The sequence below is a fragment of the Mustela lutreola genome, chromosome 10 (assembly GCF_030435805.1).
Source record: "Mustela lutreola isolate mMusLut2 chromosome 10, mMusLut2.pri, whole genome shotgun sequence".
NCBI classification, from domain to species: Eukaryota; Metazoa; Chordata; class Mammalia; order Carnivora; family Mustelidae; genus Mustela; species Mustela lutreola.
In genome coordinates this window covers 45,648,986-45,671,482 of record NC_081299.1, presented here as the reverse complement: position 1 = coordinate 45,671,482, position 22,497 = coordinate 45,648,986, and the positions used below count along the sequence as shown (strand labels likewise).

At 41.9% G+C, this 22,497-nt stretch overlaps 1 protein-coding gene across 1 annotated transcript in view; it reads right to left on the bottom strand.

Moving 5' to 3' along the window:
- C8A (complement C8 alpha chain) overlaps positions 1-22,497 on the bottom strand; it is a 66,640-nt gene that overhangs the window by 22,377 nt on the left and 21,766 nt on the right. The window contains exons 3-7 of the mRNA XM_059137464.1: positions 21,669-21,813; positions 20,531-20,678; positions 16,286-16,475; positions 13,660-13,860; positions 11,492-11,732 (exon numbers count right to left, since the gene is read on the bottom strand). Of these exons, the coding sequence (XP_058993447.1) occupies positions 11,492-11,732; positions 13,660-13,860; positions 16,286-16,475; positions 20,531-20,678; positions 21,669-21,813 (925 nt within the window). The remainder of the gene's footprint in view (positions 1-11,491; positions 11,733-13,659; positions 13,861-16,285; positions 16,476-20,530; positions 20,679-21,668; positions 21,814-22,497) is intronic.

The following is a 22,497-nucleotide window of genomic DNA, read 5'->3' as shown; positions in this document are numbered from 1 at the left end:
AAGTGTTTCCTACCTCCTATTTTGGATAAGAAGGAAAAATGTTGTTTTCTACTCAGTACCTTTCTGAAAGGGAATTATAGGCAAGAAACAGCAATAATATATAAATGTGGAAAACATGAGAATCTGAGGGACTTGAATTGCACATTCATCCTACCCCAGTGACTATGCGTACACAACTTAATCATCTGGGCTGCGTTGTCTCATTCTCTTACAGGAATAAAACATGCACAGCCCACATTACCTTGTTCCCCATCACTAATTGATCACAGCACTGTTGGGATGAGCACCTGTCCTGGGTCATAATCCTATTAGCATCTGCTATTGAAGCCAGCTGCCATTACTGGCTTAGACCATTTTTCTGGCCATCAAGGCTCTGAAGTTCACCTCTTTGAGTGTCATACATGCCAGCACACTGAGCTTGTTCCTAGCCCCATGATTGTACCTAAGCTTCAGAACACACAACCACAAGCTGGGCAGGGGAACCCTTCACAATTCTGTCAGTAACAGTTCCTGATCAGCAAGTCAAAATGATCCCAAACTGCGTTTAGGAAAGAGTATTGAGTATAATCCTCTTCTAGTAATTTTTAAAACCTGATTTAAATAATTTCAAAGCCATCACAACCTATTTATTGTTTCAAAAAAAAAGAAGTGAAAAAATAAAAAGGTAAATGAAATAAAATATCCAGATAGACCCCAAGAAGCATGGAGCTGGAGTTAGAAGTCCTTGTGTTGGACCTCACCCTGCTCCTAGACAGTGGTTTCACCTTGGACATGACATCATAGCTCTCAGAGCCTGGTTTTCTTTGTTTGTAAAATGGGGATGGCCATAAGACAAAAAATAGCATTGCCAAGAAGCACGAGTGAGACGATATTCATGGCAGCACTTGGTGCTGCCTACCACAGAGCTCAGTTAGAACTCCCATCTCTCACTGCCATTTGGATAAACTGTCTCAATAGATGAGACTTTCCAGGCCTGTCTTGGCAATGATTACTTACATCTCCCTCTAACTTTCTACATTGTCTGCCTTCCTGTGATGGTTACTTTTATGGGTTGATTTCACCAGGCCATGGTTATGTCCAGATATTGAGTTAAACATTATTCTGGGTGTTTCTGGGAAGGTATTTTTGAATGAGATCAACGTTTACTCAGTAGACTGAGTAGAGCAGATTGTTCTCCCTAATGTGGGTGGGCCGTACCCAATCAGTAGACATTCCAAATAGAACAAAAAGGCTGATCGTCTCCTGAGTAAGAAAGAACTCTTGCTATCTGACTGCCTTCAAGGTGGGACTTCAGCTTTTTTCCTGCCTTTGATTCATACTGAAACATCAGCTCCTCCTGGGTCTCAAGCCTACCAACCTTTGAAGGAAATAAACTGTCAACTCTCCTGCATCTCCAGCTTGCCAGTTACAGATCTGGGGACTTGTCAGACTCCCTAATTGTGTGAGCCAATTCTTTAGAATAAATTTCTATCTCATATTGTTCTCTCAAACCAGTTAGTTAGAACTTCAACTAATAAACCTCCTAATGACTTCCTTATGGTTACTTGTGATTTTTCCTTTATTTAAAGTAATGAAGTATGTATCTATAGTCAGTGGAACATACTAGATGGTATTTTTAATGCTTTCTTTACTATCCTGGAAACTAAGCAATACTCGTTACTCCATGATCCAGTCCACATACATCCAGATAAAACAAGTTGGTGCAGCCTCTTTGGAGAACAGTGTGGAGATTCCTCAAGAAATTAAAAATAGAACTTCCCTATGACCCTGCAATTGCACTACTGGATATTTACCCCGAAGATACAGATGTAGTGAAAAGAAGGGCCATCTGTACCCCAATGTTTATAGCAGCAATGGCCATGGTCACCAAACTGTGGAAAGAACCAAGATGCCCTTCAATGGATGAATGGATAAGGAAGATGTGGCCCATATACACTATGGAGTATTATGCCTCCATCAGAAAGGACGAATACCCAACTTTTGTAGCAACATGGATGGGACTGGAAAAGATTATGCTGAGTGAAATAAGTCAAGCAGAGAGAGTCAATTATCATATGGTTTCACTTATTTGTGGAGCATAACAAGTAGCATGGAGGACATGCAGAGTTCGAGAGGAGAAGGGAGTTGGGGGAAATTGGAAGGAGAGGTGGACCATGAGAGACTGTGGACTCTGAAAAACAATCTGAGGGGTTTGAAGGGGCGGGGGGTGGGAGGTTGGGGGAGCCAGGTGGTGGGTATTATAGAGGGCACGGATTGCATGGAGCACTGGGTGTGGTATAAAAACAATAAATACTGTTAATGCTGAAAAAAAAAAAGAACAGATCGGTGGTTATTTTCAGGTGAGGAGCAAAAATGGTTGAGGTAAAAGGTACAAACAATTATAAAATGAAGTACAGTGATTTTCGATGATAATCTATATTGCATATTTGAAAGTTGTTAACAGAATATCTTAAAAGGCCTCATCATAAGCTACATATATTTATAAATACATAAGGGGAGGGAAGGCACCTAGATTTGTTGTGATCATTTTGCAATATATACAATATCAAATCATTGTTATACACCCAGAACTAATATATATCAATTATACTTCAATTTAAAAATATAAAACAAAGATATCTCCAAGTATTTAGAAATTGAAAGAGTTTTAAATATGCAGTGGCCAAAGGGGAAAGTCACAAAGAAAAGTAAAACATATATTAACAAATTGAAAATAAATGTCACATATCCAAAAGACAAAAAAAACAAAAAAACAAACAAGTTTCAATACTTCATCTTACTTTGAAGCACTCAGATATTTCCCAACCTGTTTTACTCTGTTTTGTTTTGTTAAATGCTCATCGTGACCCACTAACTTTCTTTTACAATCTACTACTGGGCTATGACCTGAAGTTTGAAAAATCCCAGGAGAAACATCTCTGAGACACAGCATGTTGGTTAATATCACAGAGTTTGACCCTTGGTTCCACCAATGAATAGCACCATGACCTTGAGCAAGTTATTTAACATCACAGAACTTCAGTTCTTAATTTGTAAATTGGGGATTATAGGATCTTCTTCCGGTCTTTCCTGAGGATTAAATGAGACAGTATGCTTAAAGTGTTTAACTCCGTGTCTGCCACACAGTAAAATGCTCAGTTAATGTTGACGGTCTTGTCACCTCTGCTGGAGCCTGAGCCTCTCGTATATGGTATCAGAATGAATGATAGAAAGTGTGAGAAAACGTGAGCGGGGGAGGATAAACATTTGGACAATATACAAACTCTATGCCAGAAAATGTTGATTCAATACTGACTGAATCCTGTTGATTGATTTACTTAGGCTTTTTGGATCTCAGCTTTCTCTCCATAAAATTGGGGAAAATACTAATACACTTCCTCATATGGTATTATGAAGATTATCTGGAATATTAGATGTGAGTATTTTACCAATATCAGGAGTTATTATACATAAATATATTTTATTAAAACCAAATATTTCAGGGGCACCTGGGTGGCTCAGTGGGTTAAGCCTCTGCCTTCAGCTCAGGTCATGACCTCAGGGTTCTGGGATCGAACCCCACATTGGGCTCCCTCCTCAGCAGGGAGACTGCTTCCCTCTCTCTCTGCCTGCTGCTCTGCCTGCTTGTAACCTCTCTCTCTGCATCAATAAATAAATAAAATCTTTTAAAAAAACACAAATATTTCAGTTAGCTCTAAGTACAATAAAGTTTAAAAATTAACTCATTTTAGGTGGCAACCAATTTGGTTGTCTACACAATAAATCATTTCTGACTATAATTGGATGATTATGACAAAGAGAAGCACTGTTACCTTCTATACACCCTTGATGAGAGCAACCATGTGGTATCTAGACAGCGCTTACCATGTTTATGTGCTTAATAAATGTTGAATGAAAAACTGAAGGAATGAGTAAGTAAAGGAAGGGGGGAGGCCGGGAGGGGGAGCATGTGGAATTATAACTGACATCAACTTCAATGCTCACTTTGGCATCACATGTACTAGAATTGACATGAACTTTAGTGAGCTTTAATTGTGTTTCTGTGGCTTTTTCTACCCTGTGAGTTAGGTGGTAGACCAGCTAGCTGGTCCAGGGCCCCTGGCTGGAAGGGGATGCCACTCACAGTGGCAGGAAGAATGTACTGTGCTCTTGCTGGAAGGGTCTTTCCCAGGGTCACTGTTATCTGGCTTCCATCAAAGGGAGGAATGATGGAACACAGGCACTGATTTGGGCCGAGTTGTTAACACTTTGAAAGATAGTGATGAGAATTCAAAGTGACCTTGATGAATGAGAGAGGCAGTCCCTCCAAAACAGGATGAAGTACCAGGGACATAAATGAATGACCTTGATCCAAAAAATGGGCAGGTGGGGGAGAAGGCATGATTGCTGAGGCTCCAAATGTACAGCAAAAACATTGGCCACTGCAGGCTGGACACAATGATAATGATTTCCTTTCTATTTGAACAGTGTTTCAGAGCTGACCAGTTGCAGGGCCTATGAGACAGGCGATCTTATCCTCACTTTACAGATGAGAGGGCAGTTAACATTATAGGGTTAATAACTGAAAAGCTGGGAACAACATAAAGCATGTGGTAATGAAACCACCGTAGTACAACAACTACTGGTAATGTCTTTTTTTTTTTTAAGATTTTATTTATTTATTGACAGAGATCACAAGTAGGTAGAGAGGCAGACAGAGAGAGTGAGAGGGAAGCAGGCTCCCCGCTGAGCAGAGAGCCTGATGTGGGACTCAATCCCAGGACCCTGAGTTCATGACCTGAGCGGAAGGCAGTGGCCCAACCCACTGAGCCACCCAGGTGCCCCTGGTAATGTCTTTTAACTCTTACTATATGCCAAGTGCTGGGCCACATGCTCACATAAATAGTTTCATTTCATATTCACAAGAATCCTATAAAGTAGGTACTATCACTGTCTCATCTAAAAGAACAGAAAACTAAGGCACAAGGAGGATAATGAATTTGTCTGAAGGTCACTAGGCTAATAAATGGTGGAGATGAGATTTGAATCCAGGTAAAGGTTCTGAAACAGAAACTTTTCCAACAATTGATATTTATTGGGTGCTTGTTAGAGGCTGAGCACAGTATTAAATATTTTCTGTGCATATGTCCATGCATTTTTCATAACTATTCTGTGAGTTAAATGCCATGAATTCTTCCAGCTTAACAGGGTAAGAAACTGAGACTTAAAATGATTAGATAACCTGCCCATGATCACATAGCTAGTAAGTGACAGAGCCCATGTGTTCAACCACGGTGCTATGCTACTATTATCCTTCATTTGAGGGGAGATGAATATCTAAATACTAACATGGAAGATGCAGTTAGAATTTTGCTTCGACAAACCTTGATTATCATTCCTATTGGGTCCTGAAAAACTGAGGTTTAGAGAAGTTGTGTATCCTGATCAAGGCCATGCAGCTACTAACCGGTGGAACCAAGATGTGTACCCAGATGTGTCTGACTCCCAAGTTTAGGTTCCTTGTTACCATGACACTAGCATGTGTTTTCCTTCTGTAGTTCTTGATCACATGACTTTACAACTTGCTGACCCCACCTGGAATCTGTAATAGTAACTACTTGGCCACATAGTAACTCCTTGATCACATGACTTTACGACTAACTGACCTCAACTGGAATCTATAATAGTAACTACTGTTTGGACCGTGTTTTACTTATCAGTGCTTTTAAAAAATATTACCTAGAGTAATTCTTCTAACAGCCTTTAGAGTAGTTTATTGTCCCATATTAGTGATGGGAAAACTGAGACTCTGAGACATAAAGTATTAGCTTTCTGATGTCAGTGCCTACATGAAAAGCAAAGTTATCTCATTTGGAAAAAATATTTTTACTTCCACGCTGTCTGCTTTCATAGGTCCAGACAGTGCTGCTGGTTTCCTTCATAGGCAAAACATCAGCAGAAGTCATTTTCCTTAAGGTCTTTGCAGAGTCTTGCAATATGATCAAAATCCATATAATCATGAACCTTAGAGTCTTGAGGACCATTCATTTACTGTCTAGTGCATGCATGGTTTCCATTACAGCATCCCTGATAAAAGTTTCCAATCAGATTTACTTAGATTCTTTGATATTGATAAAACACTGTATTTCCTGTTACATTTTGAGAAACAAAGGGCACAGAAGCTGAAACAGATGTGTTAGGACCTATTTACATTAGCCACAAAAAAGGAGTCCAGAGCGGACCACTACCATGTTTGTTCCAAAGGTGTTTATGGAATATCCGCTAATCTCTGATACTTTTCTCATTTTATGTTGTCAACATGGATAGAGGGAACTGACAGAGAAAATATGGCATAACCCAGTGAGCAATGACATGAGGCTGGAAAGGAAGACCCAACGCGTAGGTACCGAGGAGGTGACTAAGGAGACGTGTGAAGAGAGAGGAAGTCAGAATTATTCCCAGATTGTGAGTCTGGAAAAAGGCAGCTTGGATAAGAGGCGAGAAGCCTGGACTATAACTCAAAATAGCTCCTGTATTTTTCACTTACTAATGATAGAACTTTTCAGCCTCATTTCCTTCATCTGTGGAAGTAAGGAAGCCTCTTCTTGCACAGATCTTTGGAAGATTAGAAGATACACAAACAGCCAATGGCATGAAAAGATGCTCAACATCAGCCATCATCAGGGAAATGCAAATCAAAACCACAGTGAGAAATCACCTCGCACCTGTTAGGACATCTATTATCAAAAAGATAAGTGATCACAAATGTGGGTGAGGATGTGGAATAAAGGGAACCCTGTATGCTGTTGGTGGGAATGTCAACTTGTACAGCCACCATGGAAAACAGAACGGAGGCGCCTCAAGAAATTAAAATAGACAATCCATTGATTCGACTATTGCGAACACATGCGAAGGAAATGAAATCATTATCTAGAAAAGATATCTGTACTCCCATGTCCATAGAAGCATTATTCAGATTAGCCAAAATATGGAAACAATCTAAGTCAACAGATGAATGGATAGAGAAAATGTGGTGCAGATATACAATGGAATATTACCCAGCTTTTAAAAAGGAGATGCTGTCCTTTATGATGACATAGATGGACCTGGAAGACATTATGGTAAGTGAAATAAGGTAGACATAGACATACAAATACTGCATAGAGGAGCCAAAAAAAAAAAAAAAATCAGCTTCATAGAAACCAAGAGCAGAAAAGCGATTACCAGAGCTGAGGGTAGGAGAAATAAGAAGAAGTTGTTGAAAGGGTACAGACTTTTAATTATAAGATGACCAAGTTCTGATGTATAACATGGTGACTGCGGTTGATAACACTGTATCATATCATTGAAACTTGCTAAGAGAATAAAACTTAAGAGTTCTCATCAAAAAAAGGTAAATATGCAAAAATGATATGGGGTTTCCTCCAAAAGTAGAGTTACCACATGATCCAGCAATTCCACAACTCAGTATCTATACAAAGAGAATGGAAATACTAATTAAAAAAGATAGAGGCACCCTTATGTCTTTTTGATAACAGCCATTCTTACAGCTATAAGGTGATATGTCATTGTGGTTTTGACTTGCATTTCCCTAATAATTAGTGATGGCAAACATCTTTTCATGTGCTTGTTGGTCATCTGTATGTCTTCTCTAGAAAAACGTCTTCAGATTTTCTGCCCACTTTTTAATTGACTTGTTTATCATCTTGTTCTTAAGTGGTATCAGTACTTTATATAACTTGGATATGAACCCCTTATCAGATATATTTTGCAAATATTTTCTCCCGTTTAGTAGGTTACCTTTTCATTTTGTCAATGTTTCTTCACCGTGCTGAAGCTTTTTAGTTTGGCCTAGTTCCAGTTGTTCATTTTTGCATTAGTTTCCCTTGCCTTTGGAATTAGAGCCCCCCAAAATTGCCAAGACCAATTGTTTCCTGCCTCTATTTTCTTCTAAGTGTCTTATGGTTCAGGTCTTACATTCAAGTCTTTAAACCATTTGTGCTGATTTTTGTATATAGTATAAAACAGTGGTCCAGTTTTTCCCACACTATTTATTTTTTTTAAAGATTTTATTTATTTATTTGACAGACAAAGATCACATGTAGGCAGAGAGGCAGGCAGAGAAAGAGAGGAGGAGGAAGCAGGCTCCCTGCTGAGCAGAGAGCCCGATATGGGGCTCAATCCCAGGACCTGAGATCATGACCTGAGTTGAAGGCAGAGGCTTTAACCCACTGAGCCACCCAGGTGCCCCCCACACTGTTTATTAAACAGAATTTTCTTTCTCCATTGGATATTATTGCCTCCTCTGTCATAAATTAATTGTCCATATATGTGTGGGTTCATTTATAGGCTCTTTATTCTGTTCTGTTGATCAGTATATATGTCAATACTATGCTGTTCTGATTACTTTATCTTTGTAGTATAGCTTGAAGCTAGGGAGTGCTATGCCCCCAGCTTTGTTCTTCTTTCCCAAGAATGTTTTGACTATTTGGGGTCTTCTGTGGTTCTACACAATTTTTAGAATCATTTGTTCTAGTTCTCTGGAAAAAAATGTCTTTGGAATTTTGATAGGGATTGCATTGTACCTGTAGATTGCTTCAGGTAGCATGGACATTTTAACAATATTCTTTGAATTCTGCGAGCACAGAATATCTTTCTATTTATTTGTATCTTCTTCAATTTCTTTCATCAGTGTCCTGCCATTTCAGAGACTTTTACAAGACCTGTACACTAAAAACTATAAGGCATCCTTTTATTTTTGATGCATGGTTTCACTCTGCCTTTGAGGGAGAAGCATTTTATCTAAAGGATACATTAGAAGGAAACAGCCTTGTAAATCCTCTGGGATGAACCCAGAGAGGATCTGAGGCAAATCCAAGGACAAAAGATTCCTCCAGAGCTAACCAGCCAGTGTGTTCACTTAAATCGCTCCATACCAAGCTCATCTCTTTGAGGACATGCATGTACACCACACGGTGTGTTTCTTAGAGACAAACACTTTAGAGAATATAAATATTATTATTTGATATGGATCAAAGATACACAGAAAAAGACAGTAACAAAGAGGACAGACAGAGAAATAAAATCACCTGAAGAGAAAGGATAGACGGAGGATGACAGAGACAAAGAAGAAACTAGACAAATATGAAACATGGAGAGAAGGGTGTTCATGATTCTATTTGTCAGAGGGAAAGAAGGTAGATATTTTTGTTCTTGGTAGGTTAATATGTAAATGGAATTCTGATTTATTAGCGGTCTCCAGCAGATGAGGTGATGATTAGCACATTTCCATATTTATAGAAAAGCAACACTAACTTTCCGGATTTATAGAAAATCAGCTCTTCACAAATAGCAAATTGTGCTATTATCGACATATGGTTTTCTATAAACAGAGCTGAGGTAATTATCCTTGGGACAATTTGTTGGTGGGCTCCTTTTGAATATTAACCACATTGGAAGCCCATCTCTGCCTCACAGATTTTAAAGAGGAGGGGCCATGAGAAACCCCAGACAATTAATTAGTAATCCAACACCAAAGACAGAGCCCAAATGAAAGGCTCTATCCAGGACCACATGGTGGAAAGACCATAGGTCCAGGGTTCTGATGCCAGCTTCCTGCAGCCCTGGGCAAAGTAATTAACCTCCCTGAGGAGCCCCAGCATTTATGGGCTAAAACTGGGATAATACCGACCTCCAAGTGTTGTCAAGAAAACGAAATGAGAATGTATGCAACAGCACTGGAACCTAGTAGGTCCTCAACAAATGTGTACTGTGCTTCCTTTCTTACATTTTTGAATGATTCTTTAAAAAGTTGATAAAACTCCTTTTTTATATTGACCTATCATCCATGGTTTTGTGTCATGACTCCATATGGGTATAGCTGGAAAAGATTCCTTGAAGCAATAACTTCTATTCACTACCTGTAAACCTTTAGGATATTCTCTAGTCTCTTCTTTGTTGTTGTTGGGTAAAATGTTGTTAGTGATCCAGACATTGATTTTAAGACCTGCTGTTAGGAAGGAAGTACTCTGCTGCCGGAGGGTGGGGACCATGTTTGAATTTGCTCACCATCGTATCTCCAACGCAAGTACATAATAGAGACTCAAGAGATACTTGAATTATAAAGAAATGGATACATGGATAGATGGATGAATTAACAAATGGCCCCACCAGGAATCTAAATGAACGCCCCCTTTCAAACTCCATGTCTTGTTTTATACACTCACTACACACTTAATGTTGTGCTGAGAGTTAAAGAGATAAATACGTGTCAGACCTAATCCTTACTTTCAAAGATCTTGCTATCTAGATGAGAAAAATATTATAATTTGGAAAATTTTCTTTTGAAGATTAAAGAGTGTGGAATTTATGTGAATGTGCTAAAGGAAAGAAATGGACAGCCTGGGCTGGTGCAGTCAGGGACCCTTCTTGAAACTGGGAATTTGCTTTGAAATAGGTATCAATTTCTCAGCCTTCTACTCACTCATTGACGAGGTCAGTCATTCTCAAACCGTAGTGAGCGCCAAAATCACCGGGAGGGCTTGTTAAAATACAGAGCCCTGGGTCCTCCACCCGTTTCTGATTTAGTAGATTTTGGATGGGGTCCTGAGAATTTACATTCCTAACAGGTTCCCTGATCCTGATGCTGCAGTTAAAATCCACACTTTGAGAATCACCTTTCTAGCCATTTGGCATAAGACCATGAAAACTCCTGATGCCATGCTAGGGAGTTGAACCATTCAGCATTTTAGGCAAATAAGGGATATCATTGTATCCATAAAGTAGAAAGATCCTTCTGGGAGCAGTTTTGAGAGTGGATTGCAGAGGTGGGCCCTCCCCTAGATTTAAGAGCCAAAGCAGCGGGAAGTGATAGGTGGGAATCCAGTCGAACCCTGTAAGAGTGAACAGGGAGGAACGGGGCGGGGTGAGGGCTGCTCTGGAGCCATAACAAAGGCTCTTTGAGATCTGCAGGGTACAGGAAGGGGAGGGATCTGGGATGGCTCCAGGTTTCTAGCATCACAGACCGATTATATAGCTGTTCCGTTAACCAAGAATCTATATTTGTAAGTTTTAACATTTTAAATAACAAAACCCCAAATGCCATTTGTTATCAAGAAGGTTAACAGTAGTGTCATTGAAAACACACAGTTTTGGGGAACCAGACAAGTCTGAGTTCAAATCTTGTTTGTGATACTTCTTAGTTAGTCTTTGCGCCCTTCTGGACCTCAGTTCCCCGTAGGCAGTAATACTCTCAGCTGGGATGGCTACCTCAACATTCTTCTTGGTTCTTCTCTCCCTGTTCTGCCCTCAGTCCATTGCCACCTCCACATATCTCCCTTCTGTAATTGCAGCACTGCACTGTGCCACCTTCTACACAAGTATTATGCCTGTTACCTTACCCTGCTGTCCCCCAGGAGATCATGCACGGCTCCTACGCAGTGCTCAGAAAACTGCAAACCACATCCTGACGTATGCATTGGCTGCTGTTTGCATAAAGCTTTGTTCTACTTACCATGTGATTTCATTTTCTCTCTGTTAATTACCAGGATATATTCATAAACGCCGCCCATCGATCCAGACGTTATGTAATGAGTGCCGTAGTCATTGATGAACTTGGCATACATGCCATAATTGTACTGCTCTGGGAGCTCCATTAATGACTGAAGCATGCCTTCATCCAGCATAATATTGTCCCTCCTCATCTTAAAATGAGCAGTCTGCACCTTTGTGGAAATTCTCATGAAGCTGTATGTCTGCCAGCAACCACCACCATGGAATAAGGGAAAAGAAGAAAGAGAGGCCATATTTTACTATATAACATAACGTGAAAGGTAGCATTTAGTAGCTGTGGGAAATATGTATATTTACATATAAACACATGAGCATAAATACATTATTAGTAGTCTATTTTACAAGCATCTGTGAAACACTGAGGTGTGCCTGGCTGTCTTTCCCATGCCTATGTCTCTGTTCTCACCGCCCCTGTTCAGGTGCCCTTCTCCTCAGCTCTCATCTGGATTGGTCCTTGCAGTGTGGTTCATGGTGCTGGTCACTCTGTTCTAGCCCCAGTCCATTGTCACCTCTGCATGCCTCCCTGCTCTAATTATGGCACTGTATGAAGCAACCTCCCATGCAAGCATTCAGTATCCAGTTACAATTATGCTTAGGAGTATTTTTGATGACATGGCAGGAAGCGCCAGCCTTATCCATTGATGTAACTTACTGAACAAATACATGTAGGAGCCTGTAGTCACTTGCATTGTGCTAGGAGCAGAGAATGTGATCTTGAATGAGAGAGAGGTCCCTGCCATGATGGATTTTATGTTCTAGTGGGAATCTTGCACTGTTAAGGAATAAAGTAAAGCAGGCTCCCAAGATAGTAAAAAAGAGGCAGGACTTGGGTCATATTGAGTTGGTTTAAGAGGCAGGGGATTGGGACACCTGGGTGCCTCAGTCACTTAAATGTCTGACTCTTGGTTTTGGCTCAGGTCATGCTTTTAGGGTTGTGAGATTGAGCCCCACGTCAGGCTCCACACTGGAAGTGGAGTCTGCTTAAGATTCTCTTTCTTTTCCTCTGTCCTTCCCCTGCTCAGGCTCTCTTGTGCGTGCACTCACTCACTCTCTCTCTCTCTCTCTCAAAACAAAAACAAAAATGATTAAGAGGAAGAGGGCTGTGTATGGGCATTATTTCCAAGTAAACCTTAATCCCAATGGATAGTGAAATTTTGAAAAGACCATCTGCCTTGAAAAAAGTCCCCATGACCATGTGATAGTCGGATCTCAGAACAATACTTTCCCTTCAGAGTGACAGCTGACTTGTGGCAAAGCTCCAGAACGTAATTTATATTGTTAAATAAGTTAACTTTCATAAGTCCTTCATTTTCATCATCCAGAATAATTTTTGAGCCCCAGCTAAATCCACAGTGCTGGTATCAATATTGCTGCGGCTTTTCGGTATACTTTGAATCAGTTCAGTAAATACCACTCGGGCTCCTGACGATTCCTCCATCCTCATTACTCCCTACGCTTCCTTCCCACCCTATGCATCCGCTGGTTGAAGGCCTTGCTATCCCGTTAGTGTGAGGCAATCTGTCATCTCCAGGCCTTTGCACACTGCTGTTTCCCAGGCCCAGAGCACCCCTCACTGACTCCCGCCTCTCTTCGTCAGGACAACCTGTATTAGTTGCTAGACCCCAGTCTAGGTGGATGGATGTCCCTTCCTCAAGGAAGCACTGCCTGGTCGCTCAGATTAGTAGGGAGTTAGTGGTGAACATTTGATGAACCAATGGATGATGGACGGAGCATACCAGTCCTCTAATCTATTCCAAAAAGCAAGGCTTGCTTCCGAGTTCTTCCCAACCTAGTTTACATGGCCTGGCTGTTTCTCTTTAAGACATTACTATTCTAAGTATTTCCCTGTTTGCTCCAGGTAACCATGAAAAAGAATGGGGTGAGGTGATAAGAGTTCTCCTCTTATCATTCAGTTTTATTCCCTTTGTGATGATTCTGTGTGTGAAAGCATAATAAGAAAAACAAACATGATTACCACTGATCAGACATTTCCAATTACCCAGGCAAATGCAGGTTCAATTACTACTGTACTTTTTAATACAATTAAGGTAATACATGTTCCGTGTAGATTATGGAATACTGTTTGACACAGGCATTATGCTGTAATACCTTCTCATTATACTTGTTTAACTCCTTCAAGAACAAAGAGCCTCGTGACCCAGATGCACCCACATCCACGGTCACAGGACTGCCTACGGGGCCCACACCTGCAGTCACTCCGGCCGACACTGATATGTCATTTTTTACTTTAGAAAGGAGGTCATGTGCATCTTCGTGCAGCTCTGAGGAGAGTCTGGTGTCTGCCAGAGCCTGAAAAGGAGCAAACAGATGTTAGCTTTGTACACACGGTTATATTCTGATTTGTGCTTAGTATTTAAATCTTTGCTCTGTAAAATATCACAAAGCAGATTATCATCGATAATTATGTTAAAAGGCTACTCCAGGGGCGCCTGGGTGGCTCAGTGGGTTAAAGCCTCTGCCTTCGACTCAGGTTATGATCCCAGGGTCCTAGGATGGAGCCCGCATCGGGCTCTCTGCTCAGCAGGGAACCTGCTTCCCTTCCTCTCTCTCTCTGCCTGCCTGTTTGCCTACTTGTGATCTCTGTCAAATAAATAAAATCTTAAAAAAAAAAAAAAGGCTACTCCAGGCATCCGACTGATGCTCACTCACGAAAATGCTGAAAATACGGCAGTTAGTTTAGGTATCGCTTAGTGGCAGTGCTGAAATATTTATTTAAATACGCACACACACACTCATGATTCTGATAAAATGCTATATTGTTCTGGGTATGGATTTTTTCCAATTGATTCGTCCTTCCCGTAGAGAAAGAGGCCCATCTCTGCAATGGAGGCATCCAGAAAGCCACATCTGGGTGCAGATCTGGGAGATAAGGAGCAAGGAAGCCGAGCCGGTGGGGGGCGCTCTAGGCAGACTTATGCTCTCATGTTGCCCCATATGTGGGATTCTTTCATTCCAGGCAGGCAGTAGGCTTGTATGTCTCTGCCAGCTTGGACTGAGGCATGGTCCTGTGGCTGGCCTGAGCTGAGAAAGCAACGGTTAAGCACATGAGTGGTTTGCTTGGCCATCACAAGAGCATGTGTCTAGATGGAGCCTAATTAGTTTGGGTCCCAAGTGTCTGTGATGATGAGCTCCCCTTCCACCTTGGGACGGAAGCATAGCATAGGACTCTGTTGCTTTAAAGCGCTGAGATTTTGGAATCCTTTGTTGTGCAACATAGCCTCGTCTGTCTTGCCGGACACGTAATCCCCAGACCATCCTTGGGTTTAGGGGAATGGCGATGTCTGTGTCTTTCTCCTAGGCTTACCATAGGCTTGATGATAGTAGTGGAAGCCCAGTGGGTGGTGGGGGGACCCTATAAACCTGGCCTTGGCCTTCCCTTGAGAAAACTGGGGGAGGGGGAGTATGACTAATAATTGTCCATAATCCTTGAATCCTACCATCTCTCTGTAAAGATAGAATGCATATGACTACATGCGTGTAATGTGTATAATCTCTCTTCCCTTCTAAACGACATAGAGCTGGGCTCTGCCGAGCTAGATCTGGGTTTGAATCTTGTCTCTGCCACTTAGTGCAGTCCACCTTTCAGCCTGACACTTTATCCCTCTAAGTCTCTGTGTGTTTTTCCTTTCTAAAATGGGGCGGTGATCATCTCCACCTCCTTATATTGTTGTGAGATTAAATGAGAGGCTTTGTATGGAGGTATACGATCTGGGGCATAGTAAGCACCCAGGGATGTCTGTGTGTCCCTCTCACCCAGAGGGGAAGGGACATGGGAAGGAATGGTCTGGAACTGGTCATGAGCCATGGGGTGCTCTGGAACTGGTCATGAGCCATGGGGTGCTCCGACTGCCCAGGAAACCACAGAATTTTAGAGATGGAGAAGATTTAGGGATCATCCACATCTTGCAAACACTTCTCAACAGCAGAACCGTTCTATAAACAAAATCCCATATGGAAAACCAAGATAGGAAAGTTATCAGAGAAAGACAAATACCATGTGAAGCATACAGGAAAAAAGAGAAAAACAAAACAAGATTCTTAAATATGGAGAACAAACAGGTGGTTACAGAGGGAAGGTGGGGGAGGATGTGAAGAGAATTACGAGTACACTTATCATGATGGGCACAAGGTGCTGTATGGAGTGGTCGAATCACTATATTGTACACCTGAAACTAACTAACACTGTATGTTAACTGTACTGGAATTTTTTTAAAAAAGAAAGAAAGAAAGAAAGAGAGAGAGAGAAAGAAAGATGACCAGTGGGAAGCTGCCCTTGATGAGATGGGGACCTTGGGCTCAGAGCCCTGCCCAGCTACCTTCTATCCTGATCCCCAATTTATACAGCGGGCCCAGGGAGGGACAGGGAGCTGCTCAAGGTCTCAAATCCTTCTATTCTAGCAAAGCACAACTGGAAATAGGACTAGCAGAGAACTGGACCTCGAATCTGTTTCATTGATTATGGAATGGAGCCAAGATGTGGCAGGTGGGCGGCCACACTTCGGTTCTGCCTCTCGTCGGCCCCGTCCTTGCCTGTCAGTGACCTTCAGCATGGAGCATGTGTGGGGGCAGACAGAAAGGGAGCTTCAGCCACCAGCAAACTCTGCAGGAAATAGAATAGAATCTCCGGAAGCTAGCAGTCCATGGCCAGCAACTGGCCTCTCTCCCTCCCCGCCCGCACCCTGCAGTGGCCTGCAAGCGCCCTGTGCAGACTTACCACAAAGTGGTACATGAGGATGTTGTACGGTTTCCGGAAGTACTTCTCATCCTCTCCATAGTAAAGATGCTCACAGGCGGGGTCATATCGAAGCTCCCTCCATTCCCCATTGTAGACTGTCTCACACTGGCCCCCAAAATACCTGGCATCATACACGCTCTGGGCTTCTTCCTGGATCAGGATATTGTACCTAAATCGAAAAGGCAGGCAGCTTCTGGGAAAGAACACTGGAAAAGCAAAGATGGCATCCTCTGGAAGATGTTACTGCTGGTCTAAGCTGTGGCCTCTCAAGCTGTGTTCTGCAGACTCCTACGGTTCCTCAAAGTACCTTAAACTTCATTTTGGTAACACTGGAAACCTGAGTGGGCTCAGCCAGGCCCCCCATTTCCCTTTGACCAAAGCAGCAAGCAGCTCCATCAGCACCTAGAACAGTGCTCCCATGAGAAGCTACTCTTAAAAGTGTGTTGTGTGAGTTACAGAGGAATGAATATGCATCATTATCAAAACTCCAAGCACAGAGCCCAACAGCCGGAGTCCATTTCCCAGTTTTGCTACACATAGCTGTGTGACCTTGGGCAAATCACTTAACCTCTCTGTGCCTCAGTTTAGTCATTTGTAAGAAGCAGTTAATGCTATTGCCTCAGAGAGTTCAATGCAAGTTCAACATGGAAAGGAACCAGAAAGCTCTCAGTATATATTAAGTACTGAATAAATGTTGCTTTGCTGTTTTTGTTTGTACTGTTTCAGAAAAAGGCTCTGTGGGTTAAAAAAAAAAAAAAAAAAAAAAAAAAAAAAAAAAAAAAAAAAAAAAAGGTTTAACATATCGACTCTCCGTGCTAAGGTAAAAAGCTAATCCACAGAAAGGCCATTGTCTCCAGGACAGCATGGAATGTCAGAGGGTGCAATTTGAAAATCGTAGAGACTCCTGTTTAATTTCTAACTCAGTCACGTACTAGCTGTGTGAATCTGGACAGATTCTGGATGCATTCTGAAGCTTGTTTTCTGCATTTGAAGAAGAGAAATAATAAAACTACTTCTTGTGGGTTTTGTGACATCTATATGAGAGTATTAAAGTGAAATGGAAGTGAAGTTGTAGTACAGATTAGGCGCTCCAGAAATGATACTTCCTCTCCCCTAGCCCAGTACTCTTCCAGAAACACTTTGCCTTGCTTCCCCCTCTAGGGTATTTCATATCCATCTGCCCAAGAATTGCATTTTAGGCCATAGATGGTTGAACGGTATTTAGGTACAAACAGTGTCACACAGGTGAAATACAGCTTTAATATTCTAAAAAAGAGGTTAACTAAACAAAAGCATTTCGATTTGGTTAAGAGATCCAAGGCCTAATAATCAAAGCCTCTTATGGTATAGATAATAAAATGATTGCTTGTCTCTGCCTCTCAAACTCCTATTCAGCCTTTAAAACCCAACTTAAACATTGCCCTCTCTATCTGACTTTCTTTGATTAACCTGGACAAATAGTTGCTCCTTCCTCTGTATTTACATGGCATTCAGTGATTACCTGTTATATTGGTTCCTTCCTTCCATGAAGAGGCACAAAGGCAGAAGATAAGCAGGAGGTTAACTATGAATAAAACCTGCCTTTGAAGGAATAAATGGATAATTATAGAGCACCTGACATATAGTACAAATTCAAGGTATGTTACCTTTCTTCTTCACCTCTTCTCTCCGTCTCTTTCTTCATATTAATGGAAGTGACGTAGTAATAGCTATGGTGAATTGAATACACACTCTACCAGACATTTAGCATACATTAACTTTCAACCTCATGACAATCTTACAAATGCAGAAATTGAAGCTCAGAAAAAATTAGATAATTTGCCTATAGTCACAGCTAAATTTTCTTTGACACTAAAATCTGGGTTCCTTCCTTTCACTTTTCCCCTTACTTTTCTGTCTTTCTGCCCATTGAACATGTTTCTGCCTTTGGGTTATAAATACGGGCTCTCTGGTGGGCCAAACAAAAAGTCAAAGGAATAATTAGTCCTAAGATTATACTCTAACCTCTAAGCATAAAAGGTTATTAAGCCTAGGTACTCTTAGTAAAGCTGATTGCGGAACCCACCAGACTGAAAATGGAAAGATATAGAGAAATTCCACTTTTTGGAAATCTATGCAGAAATATTCAAATGTACAAAGATAACATACAAGGATGTTCATTGCAGCATTGTTTATAAGAGGAAAAAATGGAGAAAATCTAATTATCCTTCAATAGGAAGCAGCCAAATAAATTTTCATGCAGTTATACCTTGGGAGAAGAGTCAGCAATTTTTTTTTAAAAATAAAGGACAAGATATTAAATATGTTAGGCTTTATAGGCCATAGGTCTTTGTTGCAAATACACAACTCCTGTCATTGCAGGGTGAAAGCTGTATCCCAATAAAACTTTAATTACAAAAACAGACAACAGGCTAAATTTGGCCTTGAGGCCATAGTTTACTGACCCCTGTTATAGAACACTGTGTTGCTTAGAAAAAGAATAGAAAATGTGGGGGGAAATCTTCAAAAATATATTATTAAGTTAAAAAAAAAAAAAGCAAGTTACACACCATATGTATAGTATGATCCCATGTATGTAAAATAGACTTATGTCTATCATGCACAATACCTATGGGCCTATCTTCCATACAATATATATTGTCAGTGCATCGTTTACATGATATGAAAGTCCTACACCAAACTGTTGACAGGGGTCAGTTCCAGGGAGAGAAGTGGGGGGCGTGACAGAGTGGAGTACAGGTTGGGGATGGCGAAGGAAGAGTTTTGGTTTTTACCTCAAACATGTATTCTTTAAAAAAAAAAAAAGATTTTATTCATTTATTTGACAGTGCACAAGCAAAGGGAGTGGTAGGCAGAGGAAGAGGGAGAAGCAGTCTCCCCACTAACCTGGGAGCTCAATGTGAGACTTGATCCCAGGACCTTGGCATCATGATCTGAGCTGAAGGCAGGAGCTTAACCAACTGAGCCACCCAGATGCCCAACATGTATTAATTCTATAGCAATAAATAAAAATCTAAAAACTAGAACATGCTTAAATTAAAAAAAGAAAAAAAAAAAAAGGACCAGGAAAGGCTTCTGAGATCTTGAGCAGAATGAAAAACTGCCAAGTGTCAGCTATTGGGAGTAGAGACGGGACCATCCTGCTGGTCAAAGCACACTCAGGAAGTACATTTCAATGCTCCTTTGACTCACATGAGAGCAAGGTCATGGTCTGCGATCTTTTTGCCAATAAAGAGGGAATTCTTTTTATCAAGTTAACACCTCACTATTTCATACTTCTATTCTGTTTAGCCCACATTCACTTTAAAAATCAACAAAATTCCCTTTTATTAGTATTAGGGGCTGCATTGTGTCCCCTTAACATTTAGATGTGGAAGTCTGGGACTCCAAAACCTCAGAATTTGACTGTATTTTGGTGACATGATTTCTATGTAGGAATTGAGTTAAAATGGGACCATTACTGGGCCTTAATCTAATATGCTCATGTCCTTATAAGAAGAGATTAGGGAGCACCTGGGCGGGGGGGCTCAGTCAGTTAAGCAGCTGACTCTGGATTTTGGCTCAGGTCACAATGAGTCCCGGGATTGAGTCTCCACGCTGGGCTTCACACTCAATGGGGAGTCTGCTTAAGGATTCTCTCTCTTCTTCTGCCCTACCTCTGCTTGCATGCACTCTCTCTCTCCCTAAAATAAATAAACCTTTTTTAAAAAAGAAGATGATGATGATGATGATGAAGAGGGACGCTTGGGCAGCTCATCTGGTTAAGCATCCATCTCTTGATTTCAGTTCAGGTCATGATCTCAGGGTCATGAGAAGGAGCCCTGCATAGGGCTCTGTGCCCCTCCCCCTGCTCTCTCCCTCTTAAATAAATAAAATCTTTTAAAAACAAAGAGAGATTAGAACCCAGACATCCATAGAAGGAAGGACAAGCCAAGGAGAATGGCATCAGAAGAAGCCAACCTACAACCACCTTGACCTCAGACTTTCAGCCTCAAGAACTATGAGAAATCAATTTCTGTTGCTTATAAGCCACCAGTGTGTGGCATTTTGTAATAGTTACCCAAGAGATAGTCACCTGAGTGGACCAGTATCCCACCTCAGGGAGACAGTGGGAGCTGCCTCACCAGACACATGGCAGTAAGATCTTCTTCTGTCCTTAAAATAATACTCGTGATTAAAGGGCAACCATTCCCTGCTCCCAAACAACCTGAGGGCAGGACTCACCCCAAGGCCACTTTCTCTGATCCTGGAATGGGGTCATACAGGGAGCAGTCAAATTCAGGGACCCTGGCATCTTCACAGTCATCCTCGTCAGAGCCGTCAAGGCAGTCATTGTCTCCGTTACACACCAGGTGGCGTTTCAGGCAGCGACCTGAGAGAAGAGAGGCTGTAGATGCTTCCAGAGCCTCCAAGACTCTCCCTCTCCTGGTGACCTGTATCCTTAGTCACCAAATCCATCCCACTTCTGAAACAGCCCCTCACCCCTTTCCATGATCATCTCTCCATCCTCACTCCCTCTTCCTTCCAGCCTCTCTGTCTCCCACCTGTAGCCTCGCCCCCAGCTCAGGCTCTGCAGCAGTCTCCTCTCTAAAACTCATGCTCCACGTGGCAGCTCCTGTGATCTCTCTAAAAATGTCAACGTGGCCATGTCATCCCCCTACCCCATAGCCTTCTTTAGCTCCCATTCCCATTCTTCCAAATGCCGCAGTCTGGTCCCCAGTAACCTACCGGACCCATCTGGCCTCTCTTCCCAGAGCCCTGACCTGCAATCATTCTGCACCTATTGCCAGTCCTTAAATCCCTGGATTTGTTTGCACATTCTTGTTCTTAGCAAATTCATTGCTGCTTTCTAAGTCTCAGTTCAAGTGCTATTTTAAAGCCTGTTCTGACTTCCCCAACACAGATCAGGGCATCCCTGCCAGTGAGGGTCATTGGACCGTGGGCCTGTGCCCATTATACTGCCTATCACCCAATATGGCCACCGACTCTCTGTAGGTCTCTCTCCCAAAGAGACGAGGAGTACCTCGAGGTCAGGCACATTATCTTTTCATATCCGGGTCACCAGCAGTGAGCACCCTGCCTGGCACATACATGCGCAGTCAACATTTATTCAATGAATGGGTGACTGAGTGAATTGTACCTTTTCTAAACAAGTCAACAGATATTCTGACAAACTCACATCAAAATTACTTGGGGTACTGGGTTGGCTTAAAATGCAGATCCCTGAACCCCATTCCAAACCTACAGAATGACAACTTTCGGGGAAGGGCTGAGCAGTCAGCCCTTTAACAAGCTCCTGGGTGACTGTTTTTCACATTTGGTCTGGTGGGGCACAGCTGTTATCCCACTGGATGCCACTCACCTGTCTCCTTACACAGGAAATCCTCTCCACACTGTGCATGACTTACACAAGCTGTGGGACTGTGACAGCTGATTTGATCCCAGATGTCGCCGCTGCACATGTTTCCCCCAAACTTGTTGGGCTGCAGGAGGCTCCGGTGTCGGTACTAAATTGGATATTGAAGCAGACACTTGCATTGTCTATCAATCAAACAAGATTTGTGTTGGCGGATCTCAGCTCAACATAAGGACTAACTGTCTAATGATTGACAGCTGCCTAAAAACCTGTCTTCTGAAGGGATGAATGTTCCTAAATGGTGGTGTTCAGCCAGAGGGGGCAGGAATATAGAATAGAGCCTCCAAAGATCAAATGGAAACCTTGTTAGGAAGGATCTCCCCCCCCCAACCTTCAACCAGTTGGTACCTACCTATCTTTCATGACTCATTAGCGCACCTCCTCTACATATTCTAGAGTTCCGTGTGCCTCCTTCTCCTCTCACTTGTAAAATGAGGTTGTTGTTATCCCTGGTCTACTTACTTATTTATCTTTCTCACTAGTTTAAGAACAGTTTGCATGTAAGATGAAGAGTGGCGAAAGGAGGACCTTGTCTTACTTGGTTTCATACCCCTGACACTTGATCTATGGTCTATGCAGGAGGCACTTTTATAAGCTGTTTATTGCTTTCCCTCTATACCATTTCTTCTGGTCATGGCATCCTCTCTTTCCTTGGGACACATCTCATACGGTTCAGGTAGGGAGGAGCTCACCCCTCAAGTTATGGGAATGCGTAGGTTTGAACCAGGTCCAGCCAACCAGAGCACCATATCTGCCAAATTGCAATGATTGGTTT